The following is a 21,413-nucleotide window of genomic DNA, read 5'->3' as shown; positions in this document are numbered from 1 at the left end:
AGCCGTTCTCGAGTTTTAGCGAGACTAACGAACAGCAATTCATTTTTATATATATATAGATTCATATCAAAACGACATATTTACATACTGGTCGCACCAAACGTAACATTTACATTTTTTAATAGCTTATAATGGCTAAAGGGACATATTAATTTAAAACACAAGTGTCCCCTTCGTCTGATGCTTATTAAAGAAAACTTTCTCTATATCAGAAAGCAACTTTCATTTGGTATCAATGGTAAAATAAACTTTGCTAGAAACTACTTATGATGTTAATGTTTCATTTTGGTGTGGCCCTCCACAACTATCGATTTAAGCATAAGAAATCAAAAAATTTATTTTAAATTTTTTGAGTATTTACAGAACATTTGAGCCCTGTTCGAAACCCCTTAGCCGTCATCAAACAGGACCGAAATTTATATATGATATTTTTGATCTAGGTATTAACATATAAAGGGGTTAGATTAAAAAAAAACAAAATCATTTTATTTATAAGGACCACCCTAATGTACATACATATGTAGGTACTTGGGTGCATATAAGCTTTTTGCAAATTAATCACCATATCTTAGATAGGTTTGTGATTTTTTTAGTTCGAATGTATGTAAAGTAGTAAGCTAAATTAAACGGATGATGCGTTAAAATGCCTTGCGGATTCTAAGATATTCGCTCTCCATTACTTATGCGATATTAACAATTAAGCTTTCGATAAACCTTCCCAACGATCGGGTACCGTATAAAAATAACGATCCATTGCATCAATAAATCGTTGCTTATAACGTTCAGGAGAAATAACAGTTGGTAATTTGCCCATACCACCCAAAAGACCGGTTTGTTTAACAAATGATTCAACCTTTTTATCGAACGTAAATGTGCGAATATAATCTGTAAAATAAATAAATTGATGATTAAAAATATCACATTTATGACATATTCGCATTTACCAATAATGCCCAATACGAGCACACTGTTTTTGTTATCCAAGCCAACAAGCAGCGAATAATCCATTACTTGATTTTTTTCTAAAAAGTTAGAATCGCGATTGATAGCATCTTTTAGTACTGATTTGCTATGCGATAAAATATATAACGGCTTAGACCAAGACACTGCAAGTAAACCAAGTAAAATGTGTTATTTTTAGACTATTATTAAAATAGTAAATAGTATAAATAAAATTGTTGTATGCAAAAATTGTTTTAGATATTACAAATTGTTCATAAAAATTGCTTTGTTAACGTACTTTGCACTAAATTTTCATCAAGCAAAACGATTTCACCATGTTGATCCGTTGGATTTACTAGACGATTGCGTTCAGAGCCCTTCAAGTCAAATTTATTCTTTATATGACAATCGAAAAAGAGATTCTCCATAACTAAAAGCGATTTTTCCACAAATGAGCTGGATTACGAAAATAAAAAGAAAATAAATGAGTAGCATTCAAGTTTGACTTTGAGGGGGAATATAACAATTTTTTAAGTGATGTTATGACCTCGATAATGTGCTCGGAGCAGTTAAATTTTTACTGAGAAACTTTAACATAGCAGAAATCCATTCGGAAGAATTTTATTGTTTGATGTTACTTGAACTTTGGCATTGCAGGCCGTGACTTTACTTACTCTTTCTTTTTAATCATCACTTTAAAAACACCGAAAATTTTTGCCAGTAAAGTTGGTTGATTGTTTTGCTGGCATTTACTGATGTATTCAAAATAATTTGGGGCGAAATTCTCAAATATGTTGATGTCGCTCTTGGTCATCTCTTTTAAAACAAATCGATCATCTATAAGGAAAAAGATCATTCTAACTCTGTTCTCTTTAGTGCATCATAAAAAAAAAATTGCTATTATAGCAGGGACATGCTTCATACCTAACGTTTTACAGAACCTCGATCCAGACTTTCCGCCCCTTGCCTCCCACTGAACACTGCTGCAAAGGGAGCGTGCCAGATAATTGCGACATTTTTCCATTTCCGATTGTAGCGACGTTCCCTCGTCACATCGTCTATATGCATTGGCAATGTTTGTATCTGGTTGCACCACCGAGACGTCTGTATCACTTTTTTTACGCACCAGCTCCATCTCAGGACCGCTACGACTTTGTGATACCTTTAATTCTTCTCGTTTCTTGCTCTGTTCAAGCTCTTTATATAACGATTTCCCAATTTTTGGTGGTTTCAATGTTTTCGCACGCATCAAATCAAATTCTTTTGCAAATAATATTTTACATGTAAATTGTGTGCCATTATCATGGAATGTTAAATCAATGTGTGAAGTGTTTGCTTTTGATTTATTACGCTCATCATCCATGTGATTGTGATTATTATTTTGATTCTCCTTTTTGTCGCTTTCGTCGCATTCGTGAGAGCTGAAATTATAATTTCTAAACAATTTTACTGCATCATTGCATAAATACTATACTCACTTTTCCTGTGCTTTCCGTTTAAAATTTGGACTTTGGTTGCTGTGGTTATTAGTAGCAGCAGGATTATTTACAGCATCGTTACTAGGCGCCTGTCCTGTCGTACCTATAGGAGCGCTATAATTACCGACTAGTTCAGCCAACGCCCGTTGATAATCATTTGATGTTAGACAGTACGCAAGTAGTGAACTCAAATCCTGATCATGCACGAGTATAGGGAATGCTCCCATCGGAAGTGTATAATGTTCTTGAGGTGAAAAAGGTGACTGCAACAAATTCGTTGGGCCCGCAGATGGCAAAAGCTGAGTAAGTATTTTCTTGATAGACTTTTTGTCTGTACTTGTCGAGGCGTTGAGTAATTGCTCCACTGATGACTTCTTTTCTACCGACAGATGTATATTACTTGTTGATTCAGTTTCGGATTCAATAACGTTATCATCTACGTTCGTATGTGTATCATCATGCAATGTGGGTGTGCCTTGAATACGAGTGTGCTCTGAGACTATGGGTGACGAATCAGAATATTCAGAACGCAAATCTTCTTTGCAAATTGTTCCCGAATCTGCGTGAGTCTGGGAAGGTTGTGGTAGTTGTTGTTGTTTCGCTGCCGCCTTCTGCGCATTCGCTATATCATGAACACGCGGTCCCCATAAATCAATGCTTTCGGCAAGTACACGTTTCGACATAAGGAGAGCATCGTTCACATCGTATACGCTTGCTTTCGGATCTGTTAGTAATGTCTGTACTATTTCTATATGTTGTTTGAAAATAAATTGATCCTTGCTAAGTGCTGTTTTAAGATTGACCACTATTGCTAAAGTATCATCTTCGGTAGCGAGATCAGCAATACGCTCATGAATACGCGTATAAACGTCATGCCCTTTCATGGAAAAACTTTTTATCTCTTCCATGTACTTAAAATGATCTAATACTTTTGGTGATTCTAATTCCAATACTAAAGTTGGCAAACCAATATCCCATACTTCGATGGGCGTATACTGAAATTTGGCACCCACTCCGCGATAAGTGAAATAGTGCACATAATCACGATGTAATGAGTGCTGACATTGGTTGAATTCAGTTGTATTTGGCGTAGCAGCAGGTGAGTTATTTCCAATAACAAGACGTTTTTTATAAGCATGGCCATGGAAACGGAGTTCTAGATACTTTGCAAAGGAGAGACATTTAGTGCTTTCGGAAAGCGGTACACTCGGCGTCATCTCATTACAGATAGTACACCAGGCCGTAAAAAAAATCCGATTCGGATCGGTTTTTATATTATCCTCACTAAGAAAAACTTGAACACAACCCATTGAATGTACATAGCTTTAAAAATAAAAAAATTAGTACCCTATATAAAAAAAATTAGAACCATTAAACAACTAACCGGCGCACATGTCCCAGCATTGGCAAATTACAAAGCCCACACATGGAATTCAAACGACAACAATAACGCTGCAAGAATTGTCCAAGCATAATATCGTGTTGACCATAAAACTTCATATCCAACAAGGTAGGGGGTGCGCAAAAGGAAGATGCTGATTTCGGGTTAAAATAGAAACTGCAGAATAATACTGGCAATCTTTGATGGTTCTCTAAATCGAGTGCATCTTTGTATATATGCTCCTCAGCCACCTTTTGCGCAACCTGATTCCGTACTTTCAACACTTAACAACAAACAACAAATTATTATAAAATAACACAACAGTATAAAATTTACGAATTTAATTACTTTTCTTTTTCTTGGGATATCGACCGCCGTAGGCACGGAATTCAGCCAAAAGCGTTTGTATATCGCGATTTTCACATGGTGTAGTAATTTTTAGTTTCAAAAAAGGATGTGGGGTTATTAACTGCGTTTCATTGCCGGTATTTAATTGCTCCAAGCTGTCTAGGCGTTCTAAGTGCTGATTACTATTTACATTTGACCAGGATTTCGAATAATACAATTCTGCTGGAAAGTGTTGGCGTAAAGCACATTTGCGTCCTTGTTCGGTTTCTAAATATGGCAAAGGAAAACTGAGAAATGGACTGACAGAGAGTAAAGTGGAACTGAGAGCTGTACGAAAGCGATTATCATAACGCATTTCAACGCATAATTTTTCAACAGGCCGAACTACAGAGATTTTATTTATTGTGGTATCTGCAGAGCGTAATGGGTCTGTAAAGTCAGCAACATTCTCAGATACTGAAACTATTTCTTTACGTTGAAAATTTGCCTTTTCTTCGGCCTTGCGCTCAGTTACTGGTTTGGATTGGGTGCATGTCGATGTTAATATTGATTCTTCATCATCTGAAGGCAAATCATCTGGGCTAGGCTCTTTTGAATTGAAAATAGGTGGTTTGGGAACTAGCGGCTCTGCAAACTCATCCAAAAGAAAAGCCATTTCCAAACGCCAGTTATAGCTGCAATTGAAAAACAACATTACATAAGAAATGTATAATAGATGTATAGCACTTACCGTGCATATACCAAAAATGAGGCAACCTTCTTCACCTTCGCCAACTCTTTATTAGGACCCCCTCTTAATAAGCAAGTAAAACCACGTGGATTGTTAAGTTTTTCGAAAAACATAAGCGTTTTGTTACCGCCGTTGCCATCACTAAAATTGCGTATATAGAAAGCTTCACAAGTGCCAAGCAGGGGACATGCAATATTCGATTCTATTGATGTGACAATGTCACACTGAAGCGTGCGCGATATTCGTTCCATTACTGAAAGCTTTACGTCTAATACCAATGTTATGCCTTGCGAGCGTAACATATCCTGCGCTACGCCCGCAACATTCTTATGTACTAATACTACATTGGGCTTAAAGTTCATAATGCGATCACAAACACGTCGTAAATATTCTTTTTCTTGAAGCAAAACTGTTGAAATACTAACAAACTTTCCTTCAATACGCTCATATACTATAGGACATTGTAATAGAAGAATATGTGGATGTTCAACCCGAGTTGCCATATCCTTGTGGGCAACATTTTTCGAGAAAACAATTCCACCAACAATCGTGCATTCCTGGCGCTTACCACCCGGTATTTTCTTGATATTAACATAATTACGTATATCCATTAAGTCATTGGTACAGTATTCCGGTTTAAAATGATTGGCTGCGCGACAACATAATGACATTAAAACCTTCGACCAACGCAAATCTAAGTGGAAGGTGCGTAGCATTTGTGTTAACAATTGTTCTTCATAATCACAGTACGACTCCAAAAGCTTCGTTGTGGCTGTTGTAGAACGCATTGAATATTCTAATTCCATATCTTGCATGGAATGAAAACTAAGGGAAACATCTAAGGATTTAGGCGGTTGTGGTTCATTGCTGTTATCAATTTGTGGACTAGAAGCCTCAGGCAGCACAATATTTTCCTTAAACTGTGCGGCAGTATATGTTTGGCTTTTATTAAAAATATAAATTTTAATTAAGAAATAATTCAACTGCAATAGCATATTTTAAACTTACTTATGCAACTCTATAAATTTATAATGTAGATTTTCGTAGAATTCAATTTGATCGGAGTCGGGTACTATTGGTTGTAGAAAGCCAGCAGCCAACATTGCATTTAATATTGCGTGTGCTTGTACCTTGTTAGCCGATTTATTATGTGTTATTAAATATTCCATTAGATTTGTACCACAGTTCTGAGTTGGTAGTTGATCTTGCATTTCCTCGCGTAGTGTTATCAGAGAATTGGACTGTTGCAGTATATTCTTTCGATCATCAACTGACAAGCTGCTACCTGAATGTGAAGCAAACCGTTCTTCTTGATAGCCAACTGAAACTTTCCTTGTTAAGTTGGTATGTACCGACAAAGGCATCGCTTTACTAGTTTCGTTTTTTTCTTCGAGTTTTTGTGTTAGATCTTGTTGCAAAGCTTGTAGATCTGCATGCAAATCTACCGCTATGTTTGGAGATTTCAAATAGCTAAGCACTATTTTAGAGCAATAGTTGCAAACTTTCAAATCTCCTGTGTAAGAAAGCTATTTATATCAGTTTACCATAAATTATTCACAAAAGCTTAAACATACCTGAACACATAATTATTTTACCAGGTACAACTTGATTGCAGCATTTCGAACAAAAAATTTGCCCACAAAGTCGACAGTGGTGCTTACGCCGAAATGTGGAAAACTTTTGTGTACAATCATAGCACTCTTTAGCTTTCGAATCAGGCATCCAAAACCGATGTAGATCGGTGTCTTTGTAGTTTCGTAGATCCTATTAATAAATAAATATGTAGTTAAAAATACTCTTTTTTGCAAGGGCTTTACTTACACTATTTTTTGAGGCCATTAAATTACTCATCCGTTTGAGGACATTTACCATAGTACGCCCTTCACTAGCTTCCACTGGTAAATCCTGAATGCGTTCAGCGGCTTCACTATTGGACTCCTCTGCAGCACTGTTGCTTGTATTTCCTGTAGAGCTAATATAGCCATCTTTATTTGAAAGAGCATGGAACGAGTTAGGCGATTGTGTCTTTGTTGTTGAAATATTTACGCTGGAATTAGAGCTGTTAAGTGAAATGTTAGTGCTGGAGTTATTACCAATTTTGTGTTCAGTATAGAATACCGACTTGGAAACTTGTGAAGATGCGCTGCCATCAGTGGCAGGATTTGTTACTTCATTGACTGAGTTATAACTTTGATTGTAGACATTTTGAATTTTGCTAACGAAACGCCCAATTAATGAGTCGGGTTCTTCGTCTTCAAAATCTCTAGCGAATTCTGTAAGCTTGGTTGGTGAATGTAAATGTTGATTCATATTGAAGCCGAAATATTTTCTATTTTCTTTTTAATATATTATAATTTAAACCGTAGACACATTGAGTTGGTCACTCAAGGCGGATTCAGGTGCCAAAGAGCTTAAAGCCAAATCACTCCATTTTTGTTCCTGAAAAGGAATTCAAATATGTACAAAAAATGTATTGTTTATAACGGTTTTATAATTTACCTGTTCGCTGAGTGTTAAATGTGAGTCACCGCCATCGGCTTCAGGATCTGGCAATTTATCGGCTGGTACAAGTATCTGATCGAAAGGCAATATTTCTTCACGCCACTTATTATCTACAATGTCCAACAAGCGACCTTCGGGGAGAGGCTGAAATTAGCAATATTATGTGGTTGTGAGTACTCATGAATGTACCTCAAACCATGTTGGGAAATTATTTATATATTATGATGGGACAACTATACGGGGAAACATTTATTAAATCACCTTAGGAATTATAATCTGGCCGAACTTACAAACTGTGACATCGATGAGAAAGTCATAGTCACAAATAACGTTTTGGAAGACGTAATGGATACGATAATATTTGAAAAGCAAGTTCAAATCAAAATAATGAATAAGTGGTACGATCGTGAACTTACAGAACTGAACAAGCAAAAATATGAACTTTACAAGTTGGCAAAGATATCAAACTCATGGGAGAATTACAATGATATAAAACGACACTACAAAAGAGTAATCAACTGCACAGTAATGGCCACAGGCCCAGGCCCACAGATCGATGAGCTATGCAATAAAATAAACGGCTACCTCCCTGATCTCTCCAGTTTTTTCGCCTCGCGAAACCTGGCATTATCACCGACTAAATCTTCCGCGACCTTATTTACAACATGGACGTCCCAAATGTCGACCATTTTGAACATCCACGTCGATGGCTCTACGCTACCGACTGTCCTACACCCCAAAATCTTGGGTGTGACGTTTGATCAGGATCTACATTTTGGTGAGCACGCAGCCGCAATTGTTCCGAGAATTCAGAGCCGTAACAAAATCCTCAAATCCCTTGCTGGCAGTACCTGGGGAAAAGATAAAGAAACGCTCATGACTACATACAAAGCAATTAGCCAGCCGATTACGTGCTACGCGTCACCCATATGGTCGCCAAGCCTAAAAATTACCCACTGGAAGAAGCTACAGGCCTGCCAAAATACTGCTCTCAGAATTGCCACGGGCTGTCTTCTTATGTCCCCAGAACACCATCTACATAATGAGGCGAGAATACTCCCCATCAGGGAAAGAAACGAGATGCTGACCAAACAGTTCCTGTTGAATACCCAGAAACCTGGGCATCCCAACAGACATCTGATTGACGAGCCAGCACCGCCTAGGGGCTTAAGGAGTCATCTCCGTAAGCATTTTGAGGAAATACGGCATCTGAGAACACAGCCGTATGAAGCGAAAAAACATAAGCAGGTCCTTGGTGAACTCCACAAACAGGCGTCGGACCTTTATGCCGGGAATTGCCCGGTGAACCCAGTACTCAAAGTAAAGTATCCAAAACTTGCGGAAGAGGAACGCATACTCCCCAGGGAAACGCGTGTCACTCTGGCTCAACTTCGTTCTGGATACTGTAACAGGTTAAACTCTTACCTATCCAGAATCAACCCCGACATACAAAATGTATACCCCGCTTGCAATGTGTCCCCACATGACACCAACCATCTCTTTAATTGTAATGTGGAACCAACGCCTCTAACACCCCTTTCCCTATGGTCCACCCCTGTTGAAACAGCAAGTTTCCTTGGACTCCCGTTAGAGGATATTGATGACAGTTTGTGATCGGTCGCGTCTGTTAGGTGGGGCGAAGCACTGCTACAACAACAACAACAGTAATCAAGCTTTTGAGCTACACATTAGATTTCATTAGAACAATTTAGAGCTTTCCCCCAGCGGGTTGGGGGGTCAGAAAATACCCGCGGTAGGTATGCCTGTCGTAAGAGGCGACTAAAATACCAGATTCAAGGGGCTGTGTAGCGCAACCCTTCAGGTTGTCAGCGCAATATATAGCTTTTCCAAACCCAATTGTCAACCTCACCTATCCGCGGCGAATCCTGTTTCACTAACAGACGAGGCTCTGGCGACCCCAAGCTCCTAATGGAACTTGGGGGTGGGGAGGGATGGGATGGCCTGAAGGTTTAATGTGGCCACATAAATCGTTCCTGAGATGGGGCTAGCACCTTAATGGTGCTGTGGTACCGGAGCGTACCGGATCTGTATCCGGCAAAGGAGCATCACATCGATAACACTCCCAAAACCTTCGGGGAGCAACCTTATCGCTACAACAACAACAACAACAACAGTAATCAAGATTAAAAAGAAGAATTACGTGGAGAATAAAATCACAATCAACAGTAACAACCAAAGGCTGATGTGGAAATGTCTAAAAAATGCTGTAAATATGAACAACGAGAATTCTCAAATAAAATAAGTTTTTATAAACAATACTTATGTTGAGGAAGATTATGAAATTGCAAGGCAAGTAAATCAGTTTCTTGTTGAAAGTATAAGAATAATACGTAGTAGTATTGAAACCATTATGCCAGTTGAAGCTGAGGTGGACATAAATAGAAATTTATTTGAACTTAAAAATGTAAATGCGGATCAGTTCTTGCGTACTTGCGGCAACATTACAAAATAAATATGGTGGAAAAAATTATTAACAGAAGGTATCTTCAAAGATAGTATGGTATACTTAGGATAATACTATTATACTAGCATAGTTAATGAAAGCTTTAATGGTGGTGTTTTTCCAGCATGCTGGAAAACGTTGACAATTATACCAGTTGAAAAGGTTAAAGGAACAGTAAAACCAGAACAAATACGGTCAATACACACGTTACCTAGCGATGAAAAGATAATAGAGAAAATTGTAAAAGAACAGCTGCTAGAATATGTAAATAAATATGAAATTATTATTAGCGAGCAATCAGGATTTAGATCAAAACACTCCTGTGAAACCGCACTCAACATGGTGATAGCAGAGTGGAAAGGAGGAATATCTTGCAAACTAGTAACAGCCCCAGCTTTTCTTGACCTTAAAAGAGCATTTGAAACTATTGATTGAGATATGATGCTCAGGAAATTATATAACATCGGCGTCCGAAATACAGCTTTAAAGTGGATCAAGAGCTACCTTACAGGAAGGAAACAGAAAACTGTAATTAAGAACGTGAATCTCCTGAAATAGAAGTTGAAATAGCTTTACCACAGGGATCAGTACTAGCCGCGATTCTGTTCATAATATACATAAATGATATTAAAACTTGTCTGAGTCACTGTAAAATAAGACTATATGCAGATGATGCATTAGTGACGATAAGCTGTCCATCCAAAACTGAAGCCATATCAAAAATACAAGCGGATATAGACTCTGTATATAAATGGCTATGTCAAAACAAGCTCAAAATTAATATTAAGAAAACAAAATGGCAATGTAACCCTAAAAATAGCAAATATCCCAAGAGAAAGAATAAACTAAATAAAATACTTAGGAGTTATAATAGACGAAAGATTGTTTAATTTTGATGAGCATCTTAAATATGTAGAGGGAAAAGTTTCAAAGAAGATAGGTTTTATGATACGGACGTGCAAGCACGGAAACCGATACCATAAAACAATGGTTTATAAGTCTTTCGTTGAGCCTCATTTTATATATTGCCCAACGATTCTATTTATAATAGCTGATTCAAGTATAAATAAGTTGCAGAAAAAACAAAATACGGTGATGCGATTTATTCTAAAGAAACGTTTTGATACTCCCATACAAGAGCTACTAAAGAGCTTGAACTGGCTTAGTGTAAAACAGCTTGTGTTATATTATACTTTCATACATTCATACACAATATGAAATTAGGAAACCTGCCAAATTATCGAAATGATCATGTGAAATACAACAACGATGTCCATAACTATAACACAAGAAACAAAAATAATTTCCATTCGCCAATTGTAAAATCCGAATTTGATAAAAGGAGTATATATTTTGAGGGATTAAGAGAATATAATGAACTACCTAGGGACTTAAAAGATTGTAAAAATATGAAAGAGTTCAAGAGGTTATTTTACGAATATTGTAAAGGAGTACCTATTAGGTAAAAAAGAAATACATTTTATAAATCAAAATCAATTATGCAAAATCCAAAGACTGTATAATGTATAAATGTGATCTCATAGATCTAATCTAAGTCCAAAGACCTTAACAAATAAAATAAATAAATAAAAAAGTAAATAAATAAATATATTAATGACAAAGTGCAATTGACTACACACTATATACACGCAAAGAATAATTTTTATTATTTTTGTGTATCTATAGTTCACTAGTAAAAATAATATGTATAGCTATAGATTAAATATTACAAAACATTTAACTCGTCTCCAAACATACAAAGTGACGTTCCGCTTTTATCTCAATCGCATAGTTTTTGTGCAAAACATATGTAGGTATATCGGCATATGTTAAAATAATTAAACTTAATTAATATTAACGCATTAGTAGGTTGCTTATAACTTTATATCTGTTTGTTATCATAGGTTTATTATAAACTAGGCTAAACACTGTGTTATATTAACAGTAAAAGAATGCCAGTGCCGGAAGATAATAAGGACAAGAGGTCGACGATATATATAATGAAGTGGCATAACAATACACATACAAAGCAACAAGTATCTGCTAATTGTTGTCTTGTGATTGAGATTTCCACTATAGCACCCTGGAGACTACAAACAAAACTTATTATACGGTGAGCACTTTTATTTCGTCTTAGTCTCACTTACACTATTTTGGAGCTATTAATAATCTGAACACTAATCAATTAATTGCAAAATTTAAAGCTAAATTTACAAAAAAATAACCCTCACCAGGCTATCCATTACTTTTTGAATGATGTTGTGGAACCTGCTCTATCCCTTTGACAACTTCGTGAATGTGTCCAATATTAGGCCCGATGCAAATTGTAAAATGTCTTTGATTTAGTTTCAAAATTGCATAAAAATGCCACATGAATGAACAAAATAATAAATATTAGCATTGCTAATTTTATTTTGACAATTTTAAAACAGCTGAGAGCTTACAAATGAGAGATGATGCCACATTTTTATTAAGTCGCGGGAGAAAACAATGGACGTACTCCCATAACGTAACTGCTGTTCAACCGTTTAGAGACCGTTTGTTCACCACACGTTTGACAATTTCAGATGGAATGAGAGGCGAGGCAAACAAATTGGATGTTCCTTACTTAAGGTTCTTGACAAAATATTCGCGGCATTTTTGCCTAGTTGGGGTCGTGTCGGGTCGTACGACTGTCGCTAGATGTGCATGGCTCCATAAGAATACATGCAAAGAATATTACTTGTCGCGTCGTATAATATGCATGAAACTTTATGGTGGTAAAAGTCTAGTTGAAGTGTCGACTGCTGATACGTTACGGAAATATCGAGAGAGGTGTCAAACGACGCGTCCTGACATCAGTATTAATAATCAGAAGACGGAAAATAAAAAATTTTACTCGTCCAAAGATATTAACGAAAAACCAAAAAATGACCCGCGGGTCCCTCCGAAACCGGTGGGGGGATCCATAGTAGTTTTGCCCAGAACAACTTTCTGCATTGGCGGTCTTCGGCCGCGCTTACAAAATATTACCCTGGGTGGGTCCAACACCAGTTTGGAGACCAAAACTACATCCGCGAAGAACACTTATGTTCAACAACATTACAACAACCACATGAAAATCGCCAACTTCAACTCCAAATATCTCCGGACAGAGATATGGCCCATCTGTACAATAACAAAATCTATGTATTGGTGTTCGTGTGAATGGTATGGAACGGAAACACAAAACTTAAAGCGCCAAATACACGACACGAACAGTTCCGCGAACATTCCGCAATCTTGTTCGCAGCTTTGGCCATACACCATACGAACTTTTGGCCGAACATTAGTTCTCTTTCAGACAGCGATGAATACGGACAACAATTGTGCTGCAGCAATATTGCTCGCTGTGGCAATTAAGCGTAAAAAAAGATTTATACATTTCAATAAATTCACTCAGAAATTTTTTATTGTCCATTTTACTTTTCCGCGCATGTCTGTTCCGTTCAGAAATTACTACGATTATGAGCTATTTCGCCATACACGCAAGAACAGTTCGCGCAAATGTTCGCCAAAAATTTAAATATTTTGATTTTTTGCGAACATTTGCGCGAACTGGCAAACACCACCATACACGACAGAAAAGGTCGCAGAAACATGACGTAACGGGAATGTTCGCGGAAATGTTCGTGTCGTGTATTTGGTGTCTTTAGGGCCGTTCCATTGGTTTATCGAGCTCTGGCTCTGGTTCAAATCTCATTGGAACGATCTGGATCAACTTTATGAGAACTGGCAGCACTAATATAAAACATCTGTTTTGTTGAAAATAAGAAGAAACATACACAAAATTTTAAGATACTGATAGAATTATTAACATTTAAATAGTTTCGCACGTAAGCAAACTATTTATTTTCCTTACATCATCTTCAAGTTGTTTACTCGTTCAGTGTTTTTGCTTTTAAATATGGCGAATTCTTTTATGTATACACAAATGTACACATATTTAGTTCAGTGCTACAATGGCTCAACTATATGGTTGGCTCATCTCAACAGCTGATTTTATTTTTTTCATTTCACTGTAGTAGGGATTGTCAGAAGGAGATGGCAAACTTAAAATGAAACCAACGAATTTACAACATTTTCTTATTACATACAAATGCTGCTAAGTTTTATGTTTTCATTCCATTCCATTCGTCTAACAGCAACACACTCTGATTTTGGCAATGTGAACAAATGTATGTTGTTGCTGTAGAGATGAACCAACCATATAGTTGAGCCATGAGTGCTACCAACTCAAAAAATCTACTACAGAAAACGAAACGAACAGAACTGCTATACGGATCAGAAATTGAACCAGATAAATATCAGGATCACAACGTTGTTGTTGCATTTGCATGTTAAATTTCTATCCGTATCTCGCTCAAATTTCAATGGAACGTAAAGCTGAAGACATTGGTGCTTTATCGGTAACCGTATCGGTAACCTTTTAACAGCTGATTCGACCAACCTTAGAGAATCAATGCAATCGATTATTGGTGCCGCTAAAGTCGTAACCGTATCGTAGCCAACCAATTGGGTTTTGGTTTACCGTCGTAACGATAAACAGCTGATTACGTTAGGGATACGGATACAGCGATACGACATACGGCACCAATGACTCCAGCTTAACTTTTGGTGCCGTTTATCGTATCGCTGTAGTCGTAACTCTAACGAACCCTATACTAGGTTACCGATAATGGCCGTGACACAATCACATTTTTCATGTAGATCCGTTTAACACAAGCTTATGCATTGCAATAATATCGCCACAATCACCCAGGATGTTGCGTTTGTAAATATGAAGGAACTTAAGACTTGGCAATTGAAGTTTATTACGCCTTGCCCATCCAAATACAAAATTTCCCGAAGCACTGTTATAAACATTCTCCCTATACAACAAAAATACTTGCTAACATATTTTGTGTCGTATTTTACCAACCAGTTGGAAAAATAATTTCATTTGCAAAGTGTGCCAACACCTTTAGTTAAGCAAATGTCAAATTCTTCTTCTTATGATTGGCTTGGAACAAAATTTGGGAGATGGCTACTTTTCAATATCAGATGTCGCCCATTCTACCGTTCTCCATAAAAATACGTACAATCTACTCGTAATGCCTAAAGCTGGAGACATTGGTGCTTTATCGGTAACCGTATCGGTAACCTTTTAACAGCTGATTCGACCAACCTTATGAGAATCAATGCAATCGATTATTGGTGCCGCTAAGGTAGTAACCGTATCGTATCCAACCAATTGGGTTTTGGTTTACCGTCGTAACGATAAACAGCTGATTACGTTAGGGATACGGATACAGCGATACGACATACGGCACCAATGACTCGAGCTTAAGCTTGTTTTAAACTCATCTATATGAAAAACTGCTTATGTGTCGGAGCTGTAACGCACCAATGTCTGCAGCTTTAGCAGTTTTTGTCAGGCATGCTTAACGAACGAAACGATATCATTTCGTTACGATAATCAACGCTAATAAACGAAACGAAGTCACTTCGTTTCGTTTATTAACGTTAAGATCGGCAAATTAACGTTAATTTGACGTTCTTAACGTTAATAAACGAAACGAAGTGATTTCGTTTCGTTTATTAGCGTTGATTATCGTAACGAAATGATATCGTTTCGTTCGTTAAGCATGCCTGGTTTTTGTATGTGTAAGAAAATGTTGCCAATGCGTTGGTTTCATTTCACTATTCACCACACAAGATTGCTCATTGCGCATGTAAACAAAAGATCAGCTGTTTTTTATGGGCAATTTTTACGTCATTTTCTTTTAGCTCTTGTTTTTTTCTCTCTTTCTGTTAATCGCTGAAGCAGCCAAGTGTGACGTAGATGCGCAGAACGAAGCAATTTTGAACTGGTGAATGCGCAATATTCTGAGTGTGATTTGTATTTTCATTTTGAGTTTGCCATCTCCTTTTGACAATCTCATCGACCATGCAATGAAATAAATAAAATTAGCTGATGAGATGAGCCAACCATATAATTGAGTCATGAAGCAGATGATCGGAGAAAACCATTGTTTACTATATAGTTTGGCAGCTTAAGTAGAGGTTATGTTGCGAATAGAGTGGAAGGCAGTGGACTAGGCAGTCGAATGTCATATAATGAAGGAATGGTGTTCGGAGTTTTTTCAAAGTTAAAAAAAAACTGATAAAAGTTTTAATATAAATAAAACTATTGTTTTAATAACAACAAAAACGCCTTATATATTCTATATACATAAATTCGTAATGATTATCTCACTATAAAATTTGAGTTAAATAATCTAAAGTTTTTTTTTGAAACTGAGTCGAGAACTGTGCGTGTGAATGTGCGAATTTTCACCGATCAGTTGTTAGTTGCGCTACTTGGTAAAATTTACAATGGAGAAAACTGACTGTCAAAAAATTGTGATTTCTTTATTTCATTTTCTATTTCTTTTATTCATTTCGTTTTCTCGCCGACCATAGTGTACCTATACCAAGTGTGTTCACTAAGCAATAAACGTCAAAACTACAAACAGCCTCGCTCACCTGATGGAAATCTCAGGTCTAGAGTCGCATTTTTGGTCTCAACGACAACATTTTTGACTACCAATCGTATCGACTTTTTCAATTTTTCAATCATTCGGCGCACTCGGTAATGGTATCCATTTTGAATTCGCTGTCATTCCGAATCCAGCGAGTGCCTGTCAGAATGCTTGACAGATAAGTCAACACACTTGTACTTGTACACTATGTCGCCGACACTTGCTTTTACAAGGCGTGTTAATAAAACTTTTGCGGTTAATTGAAAAAAATTTAATCAATTCTTACAATTTGTTGAAAGAATATTTAACAGGTAAGTAGGAGATAAAGAATTTCTTAAAATTCCATTTTTATTATTGTCATAAAATACAAATTGCGTAACATCCATATCGATCTTGGAGTCTTCAATATTCTTCGTTTGCGCGACTGATGTAACGCAAAAATCTTGAGTGAAATCAAAAAATAATCTTCCTATAAGTTTATTTATAAGAATTACAATTTTGTAATTCCTAACGTTAAAACAGCTATTTGCTTACACCCGCAGTTTGTGAAGGCGTTAGCAGTACAGTATTGAAGTAAATTTTAACAAGAATGTTGACTCGTGTCTGGCAGACGCGTCCAGTGACGCATATTATAAAACGTGCTGCTGTTGGTAATGCTGGCTATAAAAGCAATATAAATATGTGTACACGAAATATTGGAAGCATCGTAAGACGCAAAATTCAAGCCATACCTACTTTAATTTCAAGGCGGTCCAAAGTCATGACTGCACCGCACATAATACAACAACACGAGAATAAATTTAATGAAGGCAAGCTTTACCACGGTTTTGAATGTGTCCGAGTCGAATCAGTGCCAGAATTTGGTATAATGTCGTATACGTTTCGACACCTCGGCAGCGGTACAGAGTTGTGGTATTTAGATCGTAAGGATTCCAATAATGTATTTTCTATCAATTTTCGCACAACACCTTTCGATTCGACTGGTTTGCCACATATACTTGAGCATAGCGTATTATGTGGTTCAGAAAAGTATCCTGTTCGTGATCCATTTTTCAAAATGCTGAACAGATCAGTGGCCACGTTTATGAATGCCATGACTGGACCAGATTATACAATGTATCCCTTTTCTACAATGAATGAAATCGATTTTAGAAACTTACAAAAAATATATTTGGATGCCGTATTTAGGTGAGTGCGATAACTACAATTCTGCTTTAAAAGTTGAACTATAAACTTGTTTTTGCTTATTATAGACCTAATTTGGAATACTTGGACTTCCTGCAGGAAGGATGGCGTTTGGAGCACTCTAAAATCCATGATAAATCATCTGAGTACGTTTTAAAAGGCGTAGTATATAATGAGATGAAGGGTGCATTCTCTGAAAATAGTTCCGTATTCTCTCAAAATCTTCTGAACAATTTGTTACCGGATCATACATATGGATTCGTTTCCGGTGGTAATCCACTCGAGATACCTAAACTCACCCATAAAAATTTGGTTGATTTTCATTCTAAATACTATCACCCTAGTAATGCCCGTATCTACACTTACGGCAATTTTGATTTGCAAAAGACGCTTGAGTATGTTAACAATGAATATCTAAGCCAACCTAAAGGAATAGACAACGCGTATAGTCGTATACCAAGCCAGCCACGTTGGAATAAACCACGTAATGTGCATATATCCAGCCGCTTCGATAACATGGGTGCTCCTTTCGAAAAACAAAATCAAATTGCAATTGCTCTGTTAATGTCAGACGTAATGGATACACAAGAGACTTTTGTGTTGCATATTTTATCGGAATTGCTAGTAAGAGGACCGAATTCATCGTTCTACAAAAGTCTTATCGAGCCCAACTTTTCAGGGGGTTACAATCAAGCAACTGGCTTTGATCCACAAATAAAAGACACATTCTTTTGCGTCGGGTTGCAAGATTTATATGTTGAGGATTTTGCCCGCGTACAAGAACTTTTTGACAAAACAATTAACCAGGTAATAGATGAAGGTTTTGAGCCTAGTCATGTAGAAAGTGTGCTGCACAATATCGAGTTACTACTGAAACATCAAAGTCCACAATTTGGTATGGGTTTACTATTTAACTCTACACCATTATGGAATCACGATGGAGACGTAGTATCCAGTCTACGAGTGTCAAATATGATAACCAATTTCCGTCACAATTTAACAAAAGATGCGAAATATTTACAACGTAAAGTTGAACAATATTTTGCCACCAATACCCATCGTCTTACTTTAACCATGTCTCCTGATGACCATTACGAAGACAACTTTAAAACGGCCGAATTAGATTTATTAAAGCAAAAAATTATGGCACTCGATGAAACGAAACGCAAAGAAGTCTTTGAAAATGGTATAAAATTAGAAGAGGCACAAAAGGCTCCACCAAAGTTAGAGCTTTTACCTTGTCTAAATTTGACTGATGTTCAAGAAATGCCAAAAATGCCATCTATAGATATACTCCGTATTTCAAATGTACCGACGCAAGTCTGTCATGTACATACAAATGATATATCGTACTTAAAACTGCATTTTAATGGCGCCAACTTAAATCCGGATGAGGTGATGTTATTGCCTCTCTTCTGTAATGTTATTAACGATATGGGTACTAGCAATTATGATTTTAGAGAATTCGATAAGCTGGTGTTATCGAAAACCGCTGGTATTGATTTTAAGCTACATTTTGCTGAGAATATTTATAACAGTAAATCTTATCTATTGGGAGTTTATATGACAACACATGCTCTGGACAAGAATGCAGCTGATATGTTTTCATTATGCAATGAATTGCTCACGAAATTTACATTAAACGATACGGAACGTCTGAGCATGCTTATTGATAACTACGTCTCCAATATCTCAGTGGGAATCGCAAGCTCAGGTCACTTGTATGCCATGCAAAGCTGTTCTGGTTTGGTTACGAATGCCGCAAAGCTTAAGTCTCAACTTGCAGGTGTAGAGCATATTGAATTCATGAAAAATTATGTAAAACAAAACAAGACTGCAGAGATTAGTGAAAAGCTAAAAACACTAGGACAGAAATTGTTCTTAAAGAATGTTATGCGTTGTGCTCTGAATACTTCCGAAGAATTTTATCCATCGCTTGTAAAACACTACGAACAATTCCTAAGTAATATGCCAATCAATCCAGATGCAAAAATGCGTGGTGAACGTGATATTAGTCTGCTCGAGCCCAGTCAACAGCACTTTGTGATGAACATCCCGGTTAATTACTGTGCTAAAGCATTTTATGCCGTGCCATATACTCACCGTGATCATCCAACTCTACGTGTATTGGCTAAGCTAATTTCCGCCAAGTACTTGTTGCCAGTGGTGCGCGAACAAAATGGTGCCTATGGTGCCGGAGCTAAGATTGGTTCAGATGGCATATTTAGTTTTTTTAGCTATCGTGATCCAAACTCAACCAAAACTTTAGAAGCATTCAACAATACATACCAGTGGCTACAAGATCACAACGCTGAGTTAACTGAGCAAGCTTTGTTTGAAGCAAAATTAGGTGTTTTGCAACAGTTGGATGCACCTATAGCTCCAGGTAATGTTGGTATTGATTACTTCTTATATGGCGTTTCACAGGAAATGTTTGCCAAATACCGCGCACGAATGCTCTCTACAACAGTGGATGAACTGAAGGCAGTTGTCGAACGGTACTTCAAAAATGAACCAGCGCATTTTGGAAATTGTTTACTTGGTCCCGAGAACAAGGATTTGGAAACAGAGACAAACTTGAAATGGAAAATAATTGTCTAAGTTAGTTTATATAAAATAGATTACGCGCGCTAATATGGATGTAGTATTTACATGCACGTAATAGTTATAAACTATTTACCAATGTTCTTGTTTTGTATGTATTACCTATGAATGTTTATTTATTATCCCCTTTCTGAAAGCTTTAACAATGATTTGAATATTTCAATGGAAACGTTTTCGTTACTTCCCAAAATGGATGAATGAATACCGCTAATTAGAAATTGCGGAAACTGCGACTGTTAATTGTTATTCAATTTAAATATTACATTCATATTTTTAATTTTTAATGTAATGCTAATATTTAAGGATTTTATGACATGTTAATGAATATGAAATGGAAATCATCTCAATGAGAATAATTTAATAAAATACAACTAAAAAAATAACTATAAATACCTAAGCCATTTGTTTTGTTATATTTCTACAACAATAGGAATAAATAAGCGTTGACTCTATTCTTTTGCATATTGGTGTATTCGGAGTCTGGAAATTAATCATTACTCCTACTTCAGACTTGTTATTTTCTCCAAATTCCATTTCCATTCTACCCGAAAAAATAGTTTACGAAAAGTTCTGCATAGGTCTACGAAAACTCATAAAATCAAGAGGTTGGTAAGCGCAATACAAAGCTTTATAGATTCAATGCTTCCGCAACCCAATTGTCAACCGAGGGGAATCCTGTTACAAATATGAATGTATCATACACGTATTTAGCAGGCGAGGCTCTGGTGACCACAAGTTCCTCATGAAACTAGGGGGTGGGGAGGACGGGATGGCTAAGAAGGTTTAATGTGGTCATATTAATCGTTCCCGAGATGGTCGGGCTTGTACCTTAATGGTTCTTTGTTAGCGGAACGTATAACATCGATAACACTCTCCAAAGCCTTCGGGGATTGTTGTTGTTGTTGTAGCAGTGCTTCGCCCCATCCAATAGGTGCGACCAATCACAAATTGTTGTCAATGTCCTCTAACGGGAGTCCAAGAAAACTTGCTGTTTCAACAGGGGTGGACCATAATGAGAGAGGTGTTAGAGGCGCTGGTTCCACAATACAGATAAAGAGATGGTTGGTGTCATGTGGGGACACATTGCAAGCGGGATATATGTTTTGTATGTCGGGGTTGATTCTGGATAGGTAAGAGTTTAACCTATTACAGTACCCAGATCGAAGTTGAGCTAGAGTAATGCGCGTTTCCCTAGGGAGAGGGCATTCCTCCTCTGCTAGTTTTGGGTATTGATCTCTGTGTCCAGAATTCACCGGGC

General features: G+C 37.0%; 3 protein-coding genes across 5 annotated transcripts; 1 reads left to right on the top strand and 2 right to left on the bottom strand.

Annotated features, from left to right (window-relative positions):
* Positions 1-307: 307 nt before the first annotated feature.
* Positions 308-7,189, bottom strand: fab1 (fab1 kinase). Of its 2 annotated transcripts, XM_067776922.1 has the most exons (13): positions 7,002-7,189; positions 6,701-6,938; positions 6,454-6,643; positions 5,888-6,392; positions 4,880-5,821; positions 4,150-4,823; positions 3,805-4,084; positions 2,421-3,743; positions 1,867-2,378; positions 1,617-1,779; positions 1,241-1,398; positions 945-1,106; positions 308-885 (listed from the first exon to the last, which is right to left on the bottom strand). In XM_067776922.1, exons 1-13 carry the CDS (start codon positions 7,187-7,189, stop codon positions 698-700), a joined length of 5,523 nt encoding a protein of 1,840 aa, XP_067633023.1. In that variant the 3' UTR covers positions 308-697. The 2 variants fall into 2 exon arrangements, with proteins under 2 accessions (XP_067633023.1, XP_067633022.1); XM_067776921.1 differs by having other exon boundaries at positions 1,867-2,363; positions 6,701-7,189.
* On the bottom strand, positions 7,179-12,266 carry LOC137245761 (anaphase-promoting complex subunit 13). Its single transcript, XM_067776923.1, has 3 exons — positions 12,077-12,266; positions 7,379-7,525; positions 7,179-7,318 (listed from the first exon to the last, which is right to left on the bottom strand). Exons 1-3 carry the CDS (start codon positions 12,086-12,088, stop codon positions 7,235-7,237), a joined length of 243 nt encoding a protein of 80 aa, XP_067633024.1. The 5' UTR covers positions 12,089-12,266; the 3' UTR covers positions 7,179-7,234.
* Positions 12,267-16,578: 4,312 nt separating this feature from the next.
* LOC137245758 (presequence protease, mitochondrial) lies at positions 16,579-20,552 on the top strand. 2 transcript variants are annotated; one of them, XM_067776917.1, is made up of 3 exons: positions 16,579-16,677; positions 16,909-17,554; positions 17,620-20,552. In XM_067776917.1, exons 2-3 carry the CDS (start codon positions 16,956-16,958, stop codon positions 20,150-20,152), a joined length of 3,132 nt encoding a protein of 1,043 aa, XP_067633018.1. In that variant the 5' UTR covers positions 16,579-16,677; positions 16,909-16,955; the 3' UTR covers positions 20,153-20,552. The 2 variants fall into 2 exon arrangements, with proteins under 2 accessions (XP_067633018.1, XP_067633019.1); XM_067776918.1 differs by having other exon boundaries at positions 16,889-17,554.
* The last annotated feature ends 861 nt before the right edge of the window (positions 20,553-21,413 follow it).

This window comes from Eurosta solidaginis, chromosome 3 (genome assembly GCF_040869045.1).
Source record: "Eurosta solidaginis isolate ZX-2024a chromosome 3, ASM4086904v1, whole genome shotgun sequence".
NCBI lineage: Eukaryota > Metazoa > Arthropoda > Insecta > Diptera > Tephritidae > Eurosta > Eurosta solidaginis.
Note: the sequence above shows the minus strand (reverse complement) of the source record. Positions and strands in the feature narration are given on the sequence as shown.

Bases quoted from the DNA above. Each gene is read 5' to 3' on its own strand.
- fab1 (XM_067776921.1), bottom strand. From the start codon at position 7,189: ATGAATCAACATTTACATTCACCAACCAAGCTTACAGAATTCGCTAGA. The intron at 6,393-6,453 runs GTATGTTTAAGC...TTTCTTACACAG, and splicing joins TAAAATAATTATGTGTTCAG to GAGATTTGAAAGTTTGCAAC. The intron at 4,824-4,879 runs GTAAGTGCTATA...TTTCAATTGCAG, and splicing joins TCATTTTTGGTATATGCACG to CTATAACTGGCGTTTGGAAA.
- LOC137245761 (XM_067776923.1), bottom strand. The intron at 7,319-7,378 runs GTAAATTATAAA...ATTCCTTTTCAG, and splicing joins ATTTAACACTCAGCGAACAG to GAACAAAAATGGAGTGATTT.
- LOC137245758 (XM_067776917.1), top strand. From the start codon at position 16,956: ATGTTGACTCGTGTCTGGCAGACGCGTCCAGTGACGCATATTATAAAA. The intron at 17,555-17,619 runs GTGAGTGCGATA...TGCTTATTATAG, and splicing joins TATTTGGATGCCGTATTTAG to ACCTAATTTGGAATACTTGG.